General features: G+C 41.5%; 1 protein-coding gene across 1 annotated transcript in view; it reads right to left on the reverse strand.

The window, feature by feature from the left end:
- nsd1b (nuclear receptor binding SET domain protein 1b) overlaps positions 1-19,912 on the reverse strand; it is a 99,404-nt gene that overhangs the window by 29,764 nt on the left and 49,728 nt on the right. Inside the window, exons 17-22 of the mRNA XM_084320496.1 lie at positions 19,379-19,525; positions 12,481-12,603; positions 2,951-3,067; positions 2,463-2,604; positions 1,942-2,048; positions 1,380-1,575 (exon numbers count right to left, since the gene is read on the reverse strand). Coding sequence (XP_084176622.1) covers positions 1,380-1,575; positions 1,942-2,048; positions 2,463-2,604; positions 2,951-3,067; positions 12,481-12,603; positions 19,379-19,525 — 832 coding nt within the window. The remainder of the gene's footprint in view (positions 1-1,379; positions 1,576-1,941; positions 2,049-2,462; positions 2,605-2,950; positions 3,068-12,480; positions 12,604-19,378; positions 19,526-19,912) is intronic.

The raw sequence follows: 19,912 nt of genomic DNA on the forward strand, positions 1-19,912 counted from the left end.
CCTTTAAAAAAACTTCACAGCCAATCGCGACCAAGGTTAACACTATGGTCGCCAAAAACGCCGTAGGACGTCTTTCCCCGCCATGCTCATTCTGCCAAAGACGCCGTACCACGTCTTTGATATCAATATTTCAAAAATCTGTGATCGAAATCATATTTCTCCCCGGAGTCTTGAGATCTACTGTTGATCCCCTCTCAACTCTCCAACGGTTCAAGAGCGCCATCTGGTGGCCGATCGGCGGATCGCCCAGAGCGGAAACAGGAAATGGAAGCTGGTGCTCATTTCAATTCGGTCCAATCACTCTGTAATAGTCCCAGGACTCGAGCTAGACACAACGGATAGCAATCCGTTACCAATAACTCGATAAACAACATGATTTGGACATATATACTATTATACAACCTGGAAATGGATCGCATATTTCTACATCCCATAATAGGAATATTTCTGTTCCACGCTCATCGCCCAACGCTATGAGGAACCAAGGTAAGATTCAGCGTTATTTTTTAACGTGTTCGATACCAACTGCTCTAATGATCATATCACCCACACTAGATGAATCATCTAACGTTGGCCACGGAATTATAAACTACCCCCCCCCCCCCCCATCCTGTCAACATCAGATGATCAGTAGTAACTTCTAGAAGCACGTCCATTTGACATTTTTTATCTCGCGCAGATTGCTATCAAACTGTATTTGATCATCAATATAATGCATTTGGGGCTATAAATCACGTTCTGGAGAAAGCTGCAGAAAACGATAAAAACATACTTATACTTTAGACCGTATTTTAGTATGAATATGTGAATGAAAAAGTATAACGTTGCTACACTCTGAACAATAGATACTTGACGTTGAATGGGCCATAGTAATGTCAATTTAGCAATACAATTTAAAAAGTTATAGCCCTGCAAAGAAGGTAAACATCCCCATAGACAAATAGAGCTGGCGGAGGATGGTATATTAAGAATATAAGCCTGGCGACCAAAGTGTTAACTAAAACTAACAACTAAAACTAGGTGTGAAAACAGATTTTCATTAAAAAAAATTTAATAATAACTAGACCTTAGAATCGTTTTATACTAACTGAAACTATATTGTGTACTTATAAAACAAACTAAAATAAAAATATACACAGTGCATAATGTTTATCGGGACTGGGATGTCTAGTATTGGTAAACTTTCAAATGACACCCATCCCTAGCCTTCATCAGGGTCTCAGCCAAGACCTGACCAGGTGAAGGACCCTTGTGGCTGAAACATTGTCCATCTATTAATTCAATAAAGCGGTGATACACAGAAAGGAGCACAGTCGTTGTGGGTCTATTTATCCAAACCAGGACCTACAGAAGGACTCCACAAGCCACGAGTGACTGACCTGCGGGTCTCTTGGTGAGGTTTAGGCAGTCTGCGTGGTAGACCTTTGGACAGCCGGGTCTCTTACAGGACACCATCTGTCCTCCGTCTCCGCAGCTGAAGCACTCGTCATCCCGCTCTTTGGTGACCACCACCTTGGTCTTCTTCTTCGCCTGGCCCCTCTTCTTGCGTCCCTTGTCATCAGACGGAGGGTTGTTCTGTATGGGGGGGGGGGGGGGGGGGGGGAGAAGAATTTATTTTATCTTTTTATTTGAAAGTTGGAAATGTTTCAAGAGGTTTATTTATCACATACATACACAAGACATATAGTGAAATGAAGGTGGCCATGCCCGCTTCGATTGTGCAAAAAATACAAATAAAAATGACAAATACAAATACCTGTAAAAAAAATAAAAATAAAAAAAGGACTATGGTCTATTCAAAAGCAAATGTATAACTGAAAAGAAAAATACACGGGTGTCAATCTGAAAATGCGATTATTTTGATAATTTGATAATAATCTAAAATGTTTTAGATCAAATGGAACACAGCATTATATCTAGTCTTAGTCTCTTTCCTCTCACCTTTGGCCTCACTCCCAGAAAGCCACTGCAATTCGACGCTCCACATTTACACACAGTCTTCCCATTGCCCAGACATTCCAGGTTGTAGTTGAAGGTCAGTTCTGTGCCTGGAGAGACAGACGGGGACAAAGGGTCGCTTTCAGTCACATTATTTTGTATCACCAGTTGAACTCGACTAGCTGATTACTAGGAGGACACAGAGAACAGATGCTCCATCAAGTGAAAATATAGGCTTGAACATGGGTCAATTTTGGGCAAAACAAATATAATCTTTGAGTTATATGTATAGGTTATACACAACCTGTCAGATAACATAATCTACATGGGCTTGGAATGCCTACATTTGCCTGTAGGTAGCATCATGGTATTATGGCCAAGGCATCCCTATGGTAAAATGACTTAAGTGCAGAATTACGCAACATTTGCAGCATAAATATGCCTAAACATACCATCACAATACCACAAACTTCCAACAGGAGACCCTGATATCCCTCAGTTATTAATTCCAGCGTTGTTCTTACCTGCGGAGACGTCGATGAGAGCGAACAGCCCCACGCGAGTGTCCCCGCTCACCGTCCACTTCTGGGTCTCACAATTGGGCTGGCAGCAGTGGTTCATGAAGCGAGCCTCGTTTCCCTTTGGCCCGGCGTCTATGATCCGATCCTGGGACAGCAACACACACGTATGACATTATGTCATATGAAGGCATAGGTATTAAAATTCTATCCTTTTATGGCATAGATCAAATTACTTCAATACTATCGAGTAACAAAATAATCAGTAATAAACATGTTTGTTCCAATAAGGCTGGTGATTGGCTGTTTCTTCTGTTCAACCAATCCAAAATGTATTGAAATACATATTGAAAATAGTATTGTTTTGGTACCAATATTGAACATTTTCAAATAATACCCAGCTCTAGTCATATATCAGAGATTTTGATCAGAACAACACAGAAAGGAAATAAATGAAAGACGTTATGGCAGAAAATGTGAATGTTCATCTTCACCTTGTCGAGAGTGAGCATGTAGAAGTTACCGATGTCATTCTCCTGAGAATGTCTGATCCTTGATCGGCATTCCTCCTCGTCGACCACCTCCCCCACGTACTCGCTCACAAACTCCCCCTGATAAGAGGAAATGCAGGCAGAATGTTAGGTGGGCTGGAGAGAAAAGGCCTCTATGCCTCATTAAAGGGGCTGTAAGTGGTATTTATTTCGCTGGTTAAAATAAGTAGTCTACATGTTATATTATATAAATAATAGCTCTACATTCCAACAGTCATCACTGATATAGAGTGTCTGGCAGTGGCTGCTGACAATTTTTTTTGGTGAAGCACAAATTATTATATTATATTATATTATATGTTAAATAATATTTTTAAAACATCCCCCAATGTGTGTGTCAGTGGTGGCTGTGAGTTAAAAATATTGGGGAGGACGGGAGAGATTAGGGCTGGGCGATATAACGATAAATATCGCGATATATTTTAACACTTTAACTGCCGGGAACGTGTTTAGGCGTCTTTCCTAGCCATGCTCAAGTTGCCGAGGACGCCGTAAATCGTCTTTGATATCAATATTTCAAAAATCTGTGATCGGAATCATATTTCCCCTCTGCAGCCTTGAGACACACTGCTGATCTCCTCTCAACCCTCTAGCGGTTCAAGAGCGCCATCTGGTGGCCGATCGGCAGATCGAAACCGGATGTCAACCTTTGAACCGGCAGGACTCACTCCATATGTGGTCCGGGCACTCGCTAATGTTAGAGAGACTCCGTCTTCACACAGTGAACATCGATCGGTGGAAATAACTCGAAAAAACAACATGATTTGGACGTATATACTATTATACAACCTGGAAATAGATCTGGCATTTCAACATCCCATAATTGAAAACTGTCTACTCCACGCTGATCGCCAAACGGCCCGAGGAGACTGGGGTGAGTTTTACCGTGTTCGATATAAACTGCTATGATGAACATATGACCCACATTAGATGAATGGTATAACGTTGCCCACGGAATTATAAACGCCCCCTCACCCATCCGGTCAACATCAGATGACGTGTAGTAACTTCCAGAACCACATCCAGTTGAAATTTATTATCTGGCACAGATCGCTATCAAACTGTATTTCATCATCAATATAATGCATTTGGGGCTATAAATCAAGTTCTGGAGAAAGCTGCAGAAAGAGATGAAAACATACTTATACTTTAGACCATATTTTAGTATGAATATGTGAATGAAAAAGTTTAACGTTGCTACACCATGAACAATACATATAGGACATTGAATGGGCCCTAATAATGGCAATCTAGCAATATAATTTAAAAAGTTATAGCCCTGCAAAGAAGGGGAACTTCTCCATGTTAAATAGAGCTGGCAAGGGATGGTATATCATGAATTTAACCTTGGGCAGTTAAAGTGTTAATAATCTATATCGAATATCGAAAAAGATTTTTTTTTTTTTTTTTTTTTTTACCTGCAACAGGGCAGTTTTAAAACCAGAGACAGTGGACAGACTTGTCTTTCTTGCCTGCAACTTAAAGTAATGGCTTTGCTTGTCCAAATGACAATACTGACCAAATTGAGATTTATTTTTCTCTTGTCCATTTATTTTGTTTGCTTTCTAATTTAAAATACAGTTTGAAACCGTCTGTACACAGTAGGCTATGTGTGCTAGCAGAGCTAGACTCCAGTCACGAGTCACGGTGCACATGTGCGGTGGTTTGTCCACAAAAAAAGCGCCAAAAGATCGAAAAGAAACTAGCAGAGCCAGAACTGTTCAACTCCCCTGGAGCCACAGCCAGCAGAGAAGCTGGTTTACTTTCGCTTTTAAACCAGCTGCAGCCTGAGAACTGGAGTGTGAGGGGATGCAACACTAAAGATGGCGGCAACGACAAAGAATTGCTGCAAAATAAACATACATCTGTTGTTTAAAAAAAAAAAAAAAAAAGAAAACATTTACTTATAACAATTTCGATAATTATCGATATCGAGTAATATGATAAACCATATCGTTATCGCGATATGATTTTTTGCCATATCGCCCAGCCCTAGGAGAGATTAAAAAAAATGTAATAAAGAAGTACAGACACACAGTGTGGTTATGAAGACAGCAGACAGACACTACAGTTAAAGACTAGTAATAAATACGTTGGAGTAACTCTTGACACACACGCCTCACTTACAAACATCACATCAATAGCTTAGTCAAGAAGGCAAATCAAAAACTATTTGTTTACAGCCAGATCAGACCATTTCTTACCCTCACTGTTTCAAACACATATCTACATGCAATTTTTCTTTCACCAATATCTTACTGTCTCCCAATCTGGTCCCTCACAACAAAGGAAATTATAGAAGAACCCATAGCAAGCAAGACTGTACAATAGAGCTTATGAAATTCACACACACACACACACACACACACACACACACACACACACACACACACACACACACACACACACACACACACACACACACACACACACACACACACACACACACACACACACACACACACACACACACACACACACACACACACACACACACACACACACACACACACACACACACACACACAGCGGACCCACAGAAAGGCAGAAACCAACTCACGCAGTAAAATACAGCCAATGAATTCATAATCAACACAGGCCCGCCCCACACAGCTACTAAATATAAAAAAAAAATTGGGGGGAACTGTACATTGGAGGTGGTTGGGTGGGTGGGGTGGGGGGGTTGGGTAGGCGGGGTGGGGGAAACTGTACAAGCAAAACTGTACATTGGAATATCGACGAAACCACACTTGGTAGAAGAGGGTCTCGTGTATTCTTGGGTTAGGTAATTTACTGTACATTGGAGGGGGTTGGGTTAGGACATTTACATTCACATGGACATCACTCAGCACTATAGGAAATGAACGACACACGTGCGTGCAGACACACACACACGCAAGGCCACAGCGGACCCACAAGAAACCAACGCACGCAGTAAAATACAGCCAATTAATTCATAATCAACACAGGCCCGCCCCACACAGCTACTAAATATAAAAAAAAAATGTCACTCACCATTGACGACATTACTTCTTACGAGGAAATACCGGTAGTGTCCCTCCCATCTGAATCTGATCACTTGTAAATTAAATCCATCCTTTGATATTTTCTGATGAAACGTTCAATGACCTCCTCTGCTTGCAAACAGTTGCAAATCCAGCAATGCAACAAACGGCAGTCTTTTGTGATCTAATCGATCCTTCATTTGCGTGAGGATGCTGTAGAAATCCACTAAACATTGTTCTGTTGATGCGGGACACACGTTCCATTTTCGGGACTGTCCAACTCTGACAGGTGGTCACTCAGACAGTCACCCAACGTCTTCGGCAGGTAACAAAACACTCCACCCTGGTAGCTGCGGTGGTAGCACTCCGGTAAGCCCTCTTGGGCAGGTAACAAAACACTCCACCCTGGTAGCTGCGGTGGTAGCACTCCGGTAAGCCCTCTTGGGCAGGTAACCAAACACTCCACCCTGGTAGCTGCGGTGGTAACACTCCGGTAAGCCCTCTTGGGCAGGTAACCAAACACTCCACCCTGGTAGCTGCGGTGGTAGCACTCCGGTAAACCCTCTTGGGCAGGTAACAAAACACTCCACCCTGGTAGCTGCGGTGGTAGCACTCCGGTAAGCCCTCTTGGGCAGGTAACAAAACACTCCACCCTGGTAGCTGCGGTGGTAGCACTTTAGCTACGTTAGCTACAACAAGTTAGCTTACAGACAGTCCAAGAAGGCACGTTCACGTCAACTACACTACTTCAACTGAGATTAAAAAATATATATATATCATCAAACGATGCACAATAAGTTGATGAACAATTGAATAAAGATCTTAAAATATGAATTATTATATTAGGCAAATTAATCTCTTCTTTTCTCGATGTCAGTCTCTTTCAAGGCAAATTGCACACAGTCAGTCTCAGTAGAGTGGTGATGATGACAGAAAAATCTAGAACAGTGGTTCTCAACCTTTTTACACAAAGTACCACCTGAGAACGTAGCTGGCTCTCCATGTACCACCATATGACCAACATTAAAATACAGTCTATTCACAGTCTATTCACTATTCACAGTCTATTCACAGTTCACGCAGGAGGCAAATGTTTTCCTAATACCATTATTTATTGTTAACTTTTGTCAGACACAGCCACAATATACAAAGGGGTAGCACTAGAACTAGCAAACTCTTCCACACAACTCATACAATGCAAGGGGCATTGAGAACATAATAACTAACATTCTCACATAGCAAGTGAGAACTGTATTTCAGCAAATGTACTTAATTCTCTCTCTCACACAGCAAGCAAGTGTCCTTCATTCTCACACACACACACACACACACACACACACACACACACACACACACACACACACACACACACACACACACACACACACACACACACACACACACACACACACACACACACACACACACACACACACACACACACACACACACACACACACACACACACACACACACACACACACACACACACACACACACACACACACATTGTCCATTGACAACTCACATAAGCAGGGCCGGACTGGGGAAATAATTCAGGCTGGGAAATATAGTGTGAAATATAGCCCCAGTCAGGCCACTTTCTAAGTGGGGGTCCCCCACCAGGAATTATTTTGTTACAAAGACTTAATTTCCTGCATTCTGGTGCAGGATTTAAATAATTTTTTTACCCTTTAACACATCCTGCGCCAAAAACGTCATACAACGTGATTCAAGTTCATGCTAATTCTGCCATTCCACGGCATACGACGTTATTGAGATCATATTTCATTTTTTCGACATGGTATTCATTATTCCATCACGGAGCCTGGTCTGATACAGTGGGAGCCTGCACAACTCTGCAACGCTTCAATACTGCCGCCTGGTGGATGATCTGCGAGTTGCAACCGGAAATGGATCTCTGGAGATCTCCGTGCATCTGGCAAATGCGTCCGCCACTCACATATTGTTGCGGGACTCTAGACAGACGTCCGTGTGTAGCGATCGCTGCCATAACGCAATAATCGATATGATTTGGGCGTTTATTATGATTATACAAACCGGAAAAGGATCTAGGACAGGGGTGGCCAACCCGCGACTCGCGAGCCGCATGCGGCTCTTTGCCCGTCAATGTGCGGCTCTTCCATCCATAAAAAAATAATAATAATAATACTTTTTTTTTTTTTTTATGTCACTCATTCCATAAGGACGTAGAATAAACATTTAAAAAAAAATTAAATGCCCATTTGCATGTTCTTGGTATCTGAATCTAGGGACATATATGGATCAGTGTCAGAAATAGTGTGTCTGTTACTAGGCTTGAGTAAATTGTAATGAACCAAAGGAGAATATCAATTCTATTTAAAAATGTTTTATCTTTGACTGTGAATAACACCATGCTAAAATTGACCAGACCTGAACAATCTAAGCAAATGAATAAAGGGAAGATGATTAAACAGAAGGTTTTGTAGATACAGTACTGAATTCTGCCATCTTTTTTATAATGTAAATTTCTCCACCATTTTTCATCGTATTGCAACACCGTTTTTTGCAAGACGTTCACAGAAAGGTAGAGAAACTAACTGCGTTCTGTTTTATGGCAATAACGTTCAGGTTTGTGGGAGATAATCCCAAAAAATAAGAGAAATAAAAAAGTAAATCCAGAAGATTGACAGGGGCTGTTGTGAGCTGGGTAGGGTAGTTTTTCGAAATTCGAAAGCCCTGAGTCTCTTCCTTCAAAAGACTACACTCACTTTTGGCTGTGCCACTTCCTCCTGTCAATATGCGCCGGTTTCCGACTCAATGCCCTGAGATTTCTATAATCTTATATTTCACTAATAACAGTTAAAATAATTGGTAAACAAACATAATGCTGAAAATATACACTTTTACTGTATATCTCGGGCTTAAGAGGTTAACCCTGTGAGGCCCAAATTAAAAAGACATTAGCAACTTCAGAGGCCAGAGGGTGGGACATATAAACACATTTACTATCAAATAGCATTGTGAGGCTGACCAACAGGACCAATTGATTATACATGTGCTTAACATTTTTTAAATAAACATTCTTTTTTTTAAATGGCTAAAAGTGATTTTGTAATTTTGCAACCGTGGGTCTCACAGGGTACTTTTAACCCTGTGAGGCCCAAATAAAAAAGACATTAACAACTTCAGAGGCCAGAGGGTGAGACCTATAAACACATGAAGGGTGCCGTGACTGAAAAAAAAGGTTGATGGTATATGGTGTGGCTCTTTGTGGTACCACAGTAATGTTTGCTCTTATGGCGCTTTTCCACTGCATAGTACCTACTCGACTCTACTCTACTCTACTCTACTCTACTCGCTTTAGGTACCTGGTACCATGTTGCTTTTCCACTGCAGGTACTAAAATAAAGTACTCATTTGTCTCCGTGTGGGGAGGCGGGGCTGCTGGTGATCAGCATGAGAGCTCACCGAGTGAATCCACAGTCACTTGATCCTCAATAGGAAACCAACCTAGATTTACCCTGAAGGACTGGTTCTGGCCGAACTGTTCGTTATACAAGTATCACAGAGACATTTCAAATGTACTCACAGTTGTACGAGGGTTTCGGACAGAGATACGGGATGGTTTGAAAGCTCGGCGTTGCTAATAAACATTTTAAATATTTTTTATAAACTGCTCAAAACGGCATTATTTCCGGCGTTGGGTGCATGATGCGCATGCGCTGTGATCACACCAGGCAGCCAACGCCGGAAATAATGCAGTGTTGAGCAGTTTATAAAAAATATTTAAAATGTTTATTAGCAACGCCGAGCTTTCAAACCATCCCGTATCTCTGTCCGAAACCCTCGTGCAACTGTGAGTACCTTTGAAATGTATCTGTGATACTTGTATAACGAACGGTTCGGCCAGAACCAGTCCTTCATGGTAAATCTAGGTTGGTTTCCTATTAAGGAGCAAGTGACTGTGGATTCACTCGGTGCATCACAGTCACGAAAGGGGCTATGAGCTTGGCAAGCCAGAGTAAAACACAGTTTTCAATCAATCAATAACAACATTAACGAGACTCTCGTTGTGTCTATTCTGCTAACGCTAACGTTACCCCTCATTGTGTCTATTCTACAAGCGTTAACGTCAGCTAGGCTGTCTATATATGCTAACGTTAACGTTAGCATTAGGCTAACAACAACGCTGTAACGTTACCAGTCGCGTCTATTTGCTAACGTTAGCATTAGGTAATAACCGGTTTAAAATGGATGGTGATTACCTCACGTTGTGTCTATTCTACTAGCATTAACGTTACTCATACAAACAATCAATAGCGAGTTATATTGAACCCGCTATGTACGATAGCCATGCTAAAACGCTAGCACATTAGAACATTCCTTCCACCGTTGTGGAGCTTAAGCCTTAACAAGTCAGCGATCTTTTTGCGAGACTAAACTCTCCGCTCGGTGGCAAATTGTGTTGATGTCGGTTTTGTTTAATCAATAAATGAGGCAGAATACACAGTGACTGTATCGTTTGTTTATTGAACTTGTGCCTGCTGCAACCATAATGAAATCCTATGCGAGACATTAAAGATGGCGGCGCCGGCTTTCTGTTTTCGTTCAGACCAGTTCAGACTCTCCAACTAGTGACGCGTCTCTCTTCTGACCAATCAGTGGTCTGCAGTGTTTCACGTGACTTTTATAGTACCAGTTCTACCCGCTTGGCTCGCGCTTGGAACCAGACTCGAGCAGGGACTAAAAAAGTACCGAAAAAGTACCTGGTACCAGCCTGGTACCAGGTACTTTGGTAATGGAAAACCGAAAATACCGAGTAGAGTAGAGTAGAGTAGAGTAGGTACCATGCAGTGGAAAAGCGCCATTAGTCTCTGACTGGTTGGCCACCCCGGATCTAGGTGAAGCACTGCCTCACTAGTAGTCATGCAATAACCTCCACTGTCTGGTCAGTAACATGGGTCTCTCAGTCCCTCTGCTCTGCAGTAAACACAAAATACATTTTCTTGTATCCCGTTCCCACAGGCATAAAGTGGGATACCAGAGGGGAGCTCCAGTAGCTCACCACGTACCGCGAGTGCTATTTCAGCGCCGTGGACAACCGTGCTCGTCACGGATCTGGGGCTGAGCGAGTTCGAATCCCGGACTGCAGCCGTGCCTTTCCCAGAGTGTCTTCCCCCCCATCTGAACCCTTTCAGCCTGCTTCTGTCGGTCGAACTTGACCAAGTATAAATGCGATAAATGTATAAAAGAGCCAGGGAAATGGCCAAAGTTTAAAAAAAAAAAGTGGGATACCAGAAAATGTATTTTTTGTTTACTGCAGAGTGGAGGGACTGAGAGACCCATGTTACTGACCAGACACTCTATATTAATTTTACCTTTATTTTACCAGGTAGTCACTTGAGATCAAAGATCTCTTTTTCGAGCAAGACCTGGCCAAAATGGCAGCAAAAACAAAAAACAAACATACAAAAATACATAAAAGGCAAAGTGGGGCAAGGGGATACATTTGAGCTGCAGCAAATCAGATTGAATGGGATTGGGGGAGATTGGAGGGTAGGGTAAAAAGGTAGAAAGAGGATGGAAGGTGAGGCCCTGCAGGAGGTTGCTGGGGAGAGAAGGTCAGGTTAAAAACATAAAATATAACAGCACATTATGCAGTGAAGCAGCGACATTCTCCCATCTCATTCTTTAAAATGCCCTTAATTTGAACTTTAAAATCAGATATGGTAGTGAGGGCCTGCAGTTTCAAAGTTTTTTGAAGTCCATTCCAGGCAGAGGGAGCAGAGAACATGAAGGCCCTTTTCCCAAACTCTGTGCGGGTTCTGGGTACTGAGGCATATAAATAGTCCTGGGATCGTAAGCTGTAAAATGGGTTTGATGTGATGGTGAGGTATGAACCGAGGTAAAAAGGGAGCTGACCAATAATTGCTTTATAAATGAAGGTGTACCAATGAAGCAGTCTACGGGCAGTCAAGGACGGCCAGTTAACTTTAGCATACAGAGTGCAATGATGGGTAAGTGATCTATATCCAGAAATAAATCTTAATACACCATGGTAAGCAGTGTCCAACATGTGTAGTGAGGTGGAACAAGCATTCATGTATAAAACATCACCATAATCTAATACTGGTAAAAAAGTGGCAGCAACTAGTTGCTTCTTTGCATTAAAAGAAAAGCACGATTTGTTTCTGAAAAAGAAACCCAACCTCACTTTTAGCCTCTTGACCAGGCTTTCAACGTGTGGTTTAAAAGACAAGCTTAGTGGTGGCTGTTGGAATGTAGAGCTATTTAACACATATTGTAACAAAGAAATACCACTTACAGCACCTTTAAGTGATTTAAGTGATTTCTAATAGTACGCCTTCTCAACACCTGTTGATAAGTTAATTTTTACAATTGTATAATCTACTTTAAAGAATTACAATACAGGTTAGGTATTTGTATAATCAGTGTGCAATCGAAATACAAATCCAGTTTTACCTTCTTGATATCATGGGAACAACAGAGGCCCCAGCCACGTGACAGGGTCCTAAAGATCTCCACATTGCTGTACTCGCGCTTGCTGAAAGCCTGGTTGAGGCAGCGCTCACCTGCTGGGCACACCTGCAGAAAGGGTGGAGACGGTTACTGCCTAAAAGTAACCCATATTACGGATTATTCAAACATAGTAATGTAGGCTTTCCTAATTTTGGGTTTGGGACACCAGGTAGGGTCCCCTGGTATGAGAATGGGGCCCCTTGTTACCTGTTTATTGCACAATGTTTTTTTTTTATTGGATTCTATTATATGTTGTACCACTGTATTGCACATCGTTGCGGGCAAGACCACCCGCATTTCATTGTATACTTGTATGCCGTGACAATTAAAACTCTTGACTTGACTTGACTTGAAAAAGATCTTGAGGTTTTGAACATGATAGACTGGTTCGATGGTCAAAGCAAAAGAGGAGTGGGCTGAGAGGACAGCCCTGCTATGCTGCCGTTGACGGTGTGAAAGACTTTGATCCTTGAAAGAAAAAACATTTATTTGTATATATTTGGTCAATATTCTGACGTGAAAAACTACCTCCAAAAGCAATTGATTTTGCACTGTATTAACTGCCAAAAACGAGTTATCTCGTTTAAATTATATATATATTTTGAATTATTATTCTAAACAGTCAAGCAGACCTGGTTCCTGGTACCTCTGAGTAAATTAGAATTGAAATGACGATGGAATCCCGATAGGTGGCAGTATCGCCTACCTTTTGAACTGGGCTAGTTTAGTGTGGGGGGCTCTCACGCCGGAGTTGAGAGCATTCGAGAGGGAGCAGCAGTGAGTAGAGAGGTACCAATGGCGATCGCAAACTTTTGGAGATTATTATGAAGAGGACAAAACGATCACACGTGCGTTTTCACCAGACTACATTGGACTCAGCACTTCTGGTAAATCATAAAAATACTATAGTCAAACTGGCCGAGGAGGTAACGTATTTTGTTCAACGCTCCGTGGTATAGTCTGCGCTGGGAGAGCACTCCAGAGGCTTGAAAACTTTACCCGCAATTAGACGTTGTTTTGTCTCCTGACCACCGAGTGATGTATATACATTAGGGATGTCCGATATTATCGGCCGACCGATATTATCGGCCGATATCGGCAGTAAAATGTGATATCGGAAAATATCGGTATCGGTTTAAAAAAAATAAAAAAAACAATAACAATATTTGTTATATATATATCCAGTGAAATTATTAGTTACCTGAAATTATTCAGTTTTTTGGACGGGGACACCCTGCATATATCGGTATCGGTTGATATCGGTATCGGAAATTAAGAGTTGGACAATATCGGAATATCGGTATCGGTAAAAAAGCCAATATCGAGCATCCCTAATATACATGTAGTACAATGCCAAAGCAGTAGGTGGCGATGTAGTTCAAGCATGAAGGCCATTTTCAACCAATCAGAAAGGTTGAACGAGTCACTCCACATCCTGCTCAAAATCTCAGAAAGCCACCATCTTTAACACTTTCAGTGCCACTCACGAGTTTTCTCGGATTTATTAATATCTCGTTGAAAGCCACTCACGAGATTTCTCGGATTTAAAAATTTTTTTTTTTAGCAATCTGAAATCATATTGCATCACGCAAGCCTACCCTAGTCTACCCGAGCGCCGCCGGCGATCAGATGTGGAAGAAAGCGCCCCCTATCGTCTCCCAGATGACATAAGGGATTTTGGAATGGACTCAATGAAAATGGATGGGGAAAAAAATCCTGTACTCCACATTTTCCAGTCCACTGATGCAGCCGGGGTTACCACAGTTCATTCTGGAGCCTCTGAGCCCCGCGGAATCATGTGTTCTACTGTATCACGTTGGATCTATACACTTATCGATTTTTTCTAATGGTGATCAGGAATTGGAATATAGCAGTTGGATACCATCTGATGTCAGGTAAGGAATCTATGTTATCAGTGTTAGGATAATCAGACTCATATTGATGAAGATATAAGCTGTTTTGTGAAATGTCCTCTATTGGTTTCACTGTAAAAATCCAAGAGGAAATGAACACGGCGATTATCCGTGCGTGGCTCGAATGGGCGTGCATGTACGTATAATATTGATCATCTAGCGTTTATTTGAAAACGATTCATAAATAGGCCGACAAATATCAACGTTCTGGAATATTCCAGTAAAAGGCGATTAGCATAGAATGGCCCAGAATGGACTGTTTTTTACCTCAAAACGGGTGCTTTTCAAAATGCTCTCAAACGGAAATGAAGCGATAAAAAACCAATCTGCCTTGACAGCACTGACTGGAAAAGGATTCTTTGATAAGCGACGGGCAGATTAGACACATAGCCATAATTTAAAACATAGATTAGGCGATATTAACGATAACATTGGCGCCGATGGTGGCATTCAAGCGCTAACTCTGGCGCCACCTCGTGGCACTGAAAGTGTTAAATACCTCATGAGCCATTTAGCAACATAGCATTTTTTTTCAGCAAGAAAACAAAGTGCAATAAACAAAAACGGATACATTCACTGTGTGTTCTGCCTCATTTGTTGATTTGTTGATGAAACAAAACTAACATCAACACAATTGACCACCAAGAGCAGAGTTTAGTCTCACAAAAAGATCGCAGATTTTGTTAGCTTACATGCTAACGTGATTGGGATATGCCATTATAACAGTATAGCATTGTGGCTATCGTACATTAACCTAGTAATGAATGGATGAAAACGGTATTTAACAGATTGCAGAATGGGTACAATACAATACGGCTCAATACAAACAATTGTTAAGGGGATGCAGACTGTTGTACTTTGGACTGGGTTCCTTATAACAATAACTTGACAACACATGATCTTAGTTTAGCCGCAGCTACAGGCAATCTGAGGAGGACGCAGCTGATATCCTGTATAGGTCCAGCCAGGGGAGAATTTGGCGCCAGTGTTTACTACTGCGCATGTGCGTTGTGCAAGAACGGCTCTGTATCTGGCTCGCGCAAATTACATGGCACTGTTGTCGGCGAGTTTCCAAAACGAAAACACCCCTTCAGCGTTGCCGCTAGGAAAACGCGTTTTCCTACCAAAACGGCGTTTCCTTTTAACTTGGACATGCAAACGTAATCATTCGAAAATACAACGTTGCTGTTTTCCCCCAGTGTAACCATGGCCTGAGAGGAGGATGAGGAAAAAGCTAGAAGCCATCCTGGAGAACCCCTCAGGCTCTACAACAAAGGGCTCGGGCGGCCGGATCGGCCCGTTCTGCTGCCAGAACTATCACTGTCACAACTCGGGACTTGAGACCTAGAGACCGACTATTTCACTGTATGCTTGTATGCCGTGACAAATAAAACTCTTGACTATCTTTTTTCTTTGCACTAGAGACTCATATCACTGGACTCTCACCACTGGACTATCTTGTGTTTGTACTTTTTATATTACTATATTGTATTTGTATCTATACCTTAAGTCAGTGGTTCTCAAACTACGGGTCACAACCCAAATTGGGGTCGCAGGAAGGTGACAGTGGGGTCGCACATTGGCAAAAAGATTATTATAAAAAGATCAAGCGAAAATCCGCAAGCCCAACTCAGATAGAGTTTTCCACCTGGCCGCTCTGTGTATTTGCCATGTCTCGTCCCTGCATCAACGGAGGCACAGTATTTCAATACACATCTCATGGAAATGTGCTTCTTTTGTTGCCCGTCCCCTTTTATGTCAGATAGTGCAAAGTTTAGTTTTATGTCATCTTGACCTATGCTCTGCGATGTGGTCATCTGCTGCCAGTGGTCACCTCAGGAAGCTCCAGGTGGTCCAGAACAGGGCAGCACGGTTGGTACTGGGCTGCTCACTAAGGTCTAATGTGAGCCGTATGCATGCCCTCCTATCTTGGCTTAACGTTGAAAATAGATTGTCTTTTAATATACTTGTGCTGTTCAAGTTGGTCATGAGCAGTAAGACTCCTGTTTTTATACATAATCAGATTGTTTTTAGTAATACTGTGCACGAGCATTACACTAGAGGTTCCAGTGGTGGGCAGCTTGAATTGCCAGGTCCTAGAACCAACGCTTTAAGGAGATCTTTTATTTTTAGAGCATTAACTCTTTGGAATAACCTGCCTCGGAACCTCTGCTGCATTTATAGTAGATTCACTTTAAAAAAGAATCTTAAATTGTTTTTAACGCTGTAAAGTAATTTTTTGTTTTACACTGTAATGTAATTTGAGCTATCTTAGTTGTTACAGTACCTGTAATTTTCGCACTATAAGCCGCACCTGAATATAAGCCGCCACACCTGAATATAAGCCGCAGCAGCTAAATTGAATGATGTGTACATATATAAGCCGCACTGGACTAGAAGCCGCAGGTGTTTTAATGTTTAATTACAGTCTTCCCACCAGCATTGGGACACAATACTGTCGGACAAATAACAAGAATTAACTCATTTACAAGTTGTATTAAGTTTAGCAAATAAGGGAACAGATAAATAACATTTCAATGCAGTCAAAAAAGCAATATTTCGATTTTTACATTTTCGGGTTTGGTCACGTCGAGTCGATATGTTTTTTTGTGTGTGGACCCCAGGAAGACTAGCTGGTTGCTATGGCACCAGCTAATGGGGATCCCTAATAAAATCTAAATCAAATCAAAATCATACATCCTGCGCAGGTCTAATCACTGAGGCCACGTTTGGTCTTTTGTGAGTCAGAGGAGCGCAAAGTGCCGCGACGTGCAGCGTGTGTACTCAGATATTTGTGATCGACACTGTCTCGTAACTAAAGCACTTCCAGGGGGGGGGGGGGGACTTTCCAGGCCAAGCATATAAAGCTGATTTGATTAATTTAACCTGGACACTCGCAATGGATAGGTTTGTTATCAGAAGCGGTGCATCACGTGCGTGTGTTCCAAATGCTGGCAAGAGAAAGGCAGAATTTAGTAGTAGCGATACCAGGCAGCACTAATATGAAACAGAGTAAAAGAAGTTATGATCCTAAATACTTGGCATTAGGGCTGGGATATGGCCTAACATTTTTATCTCTGTTTTTTTTTTTTTTTTTTTTTTTTGTTTCTCTTGAAAACTAGAAACACCAAGGAAATCATTCAAATAACCTTTGTTTTTATTTGACACAAAGAAATGACCAAACCAAGATGAATTTCCCTATTGGGATTGAAGTGCAAACCTAACTTTCACCAATCTTCACTTAAAACAAATAAAAGGTGCCTCTTGATCATCAAACAAGAATGAATTTCCCTATTGGGATTAATAAAGTGCAAATCTAACTTTCACCAAACATGACTTTTTGTCAAATAAAAAAAGGTGACTATTACTTTTTTTTTATTTTAAATTTTTTTACATTTTTCAAAATCGTCCTAAATCATTAATTCGAATTAATCGATAAAATCGATTAATCGCCCAGCCCTACTTGGCATATGGATTTACTTGGACTGGCCAAGAAGATGACCCGAGATGCATTTTGTGTTACGAGATCCTTGCTAAGAGAGCTTTAAACTAAGTAAATTACAGCGGCACTTGGAAACTAAGCATCCTGAATTTAAAACGGAACTGTTAGCTTTCTTTCAGAAAAAAACTACGATTTTAGAGCAGAGAAAACTATGCTGAAAACGGCAACACCAGGTCTGCAACAGGGGTTACTGCATTCTCAGACAGCGCCACTACCAGGATATGGCCGGTACTGCACCTTTGGAGTCCCAATATGCCTTTTCCAGGCAAAATACAGCTCTGTGACATGGAATAGGATATTAAAATCGATATAAAACATTTAAAAAAAAGGAAAAACGACACAGAAATGAGAATCTTCATTTCTGGCACTCAACCGCTGGGCAACAGAAACGAGAATTCGTGAACGGCAACCAAAGGGTTAAAGACAACATTTTCATACAATTAAAGTGTTGGGGTCAAAGGAATCTTTCTCCATTAAAAAGGGAATTACAGTATTTTTAAACCTGGACCCTATTTTTATCACGTGGGCTCTAAATGAATAATAGGGACAACAATCTTTGTAATTGGTCCAGTATTGAGGGAGATCGCTTCAGCCGGCAGCTGCAACACGTGCTGCAATGTAATCATACGGGGCAAACATGCCTGTTTTGCGGCTGCTGAGGCAATCTCCCAAACATTTGTATCCAGGTTTTAAAATACCAGAATTATCCTTTAATATAGGGTCACCTGTGGAAAAATGGTTTGAGAGTGATATCATTACTTTGTTAGTTTTGGATTGCCTACAGAATACCATTCGATTGAAAAAGCTCAATGTATTCTAATTTATGGACTGTAAGCATTATGATTATCATCATTATCTACAGTCATTAAACATAATTTCAAGGTGTGTATAATGGTGTTTTATAGTGATGAGCCTGAAGAATCTTATTCAATTATTTTGGTTCCGTCCACTGAAAAAGAGGTGTTTGTTTCATTGCGAGTTCATAACGTTTTACAAGAGAGGGCGGGTTACAAATTGCACCGGTGGGGTGGGAGCTTCCGTACTCTCTACATAATGCAGAGCGGGGGGAAAGAACAGCTAAACTAGCTAAATGGATCCTTCACCAAGAAGAATGGGTTCCTGTAGTACACTAAAGAAAGCTATACAAAATGTACAATAAAAATGTCCCATCACTTATGCTTTAGTTCATCTTTATTTAATTTTCTTTACAATCTGTACTCGTAGGATATAACTACATCAGTACTCAAACCAAGCTGTGTAGTATATATATAGAGCTCTGTGGTATGCATACATTTTAACAAATAAAGATTTGAAAATCAAATTGTGACCTCAAAACATTTATTCGTATCGATTCGGAAAATATGTGTATCGTTACATTTTATAGTATATATCTTTATAGTGACTGTAATAGTTTCTCCAAACATACCTGTGGATGGCACTCATACAGAAGCATGCGGTTGATGCACTCCGAGTCCATCCCACACGGGCTCTCGTCTGACGCCTTGCAGTTGCAGCGTGGGATTTCCGATAGGTCTGCCGTGATGATCTGCACCTTTCCTATTGGTCGATTCACCTGAGGGCGGGACAAGGTCTAAATGAGTCCTTCAGGGGAGCAGTGGGTGATTTACTGAAGTTTACCAAGGGGATGGGGGTTAGGAGGGGAGTTGGCTAGGTAGATGCACCCATGTCAAACCCTGCCCTCTTTTCTTTGGAGGATCAAGAAAGGAGGGCGGGGTTTGACGATAAATCATGATAAGAAATATGTTGGCGCCATAGAGATGCATAGTGTGCACTTGTGAAGTATCCTGTTCTACACCCCACCACGCCATTTGGGCCTGACAATCTTCTTCTACAGCATGTGTAGGGGAAATTGAGTGTTCTCATGTGTATACCGCCACCTAGATGCGCCGATTTATTCTGTAATGAGGTGACTGATCCACATCACTCTTTCCCCGCTAAG

Source organism: Notolepis coatsorum, assembly GCF_963971535.1.
Source record: "Notolepis coatsorum genome assembly, chromosome: 8".
Classification (NCBI taxonomy): domain Eukaryota; kingdom Metazoa; phylum Chordata; class Actinopteri; order Aulopiformes; family Paralepididae; genus Notolepis; species Notolepis coatsorum.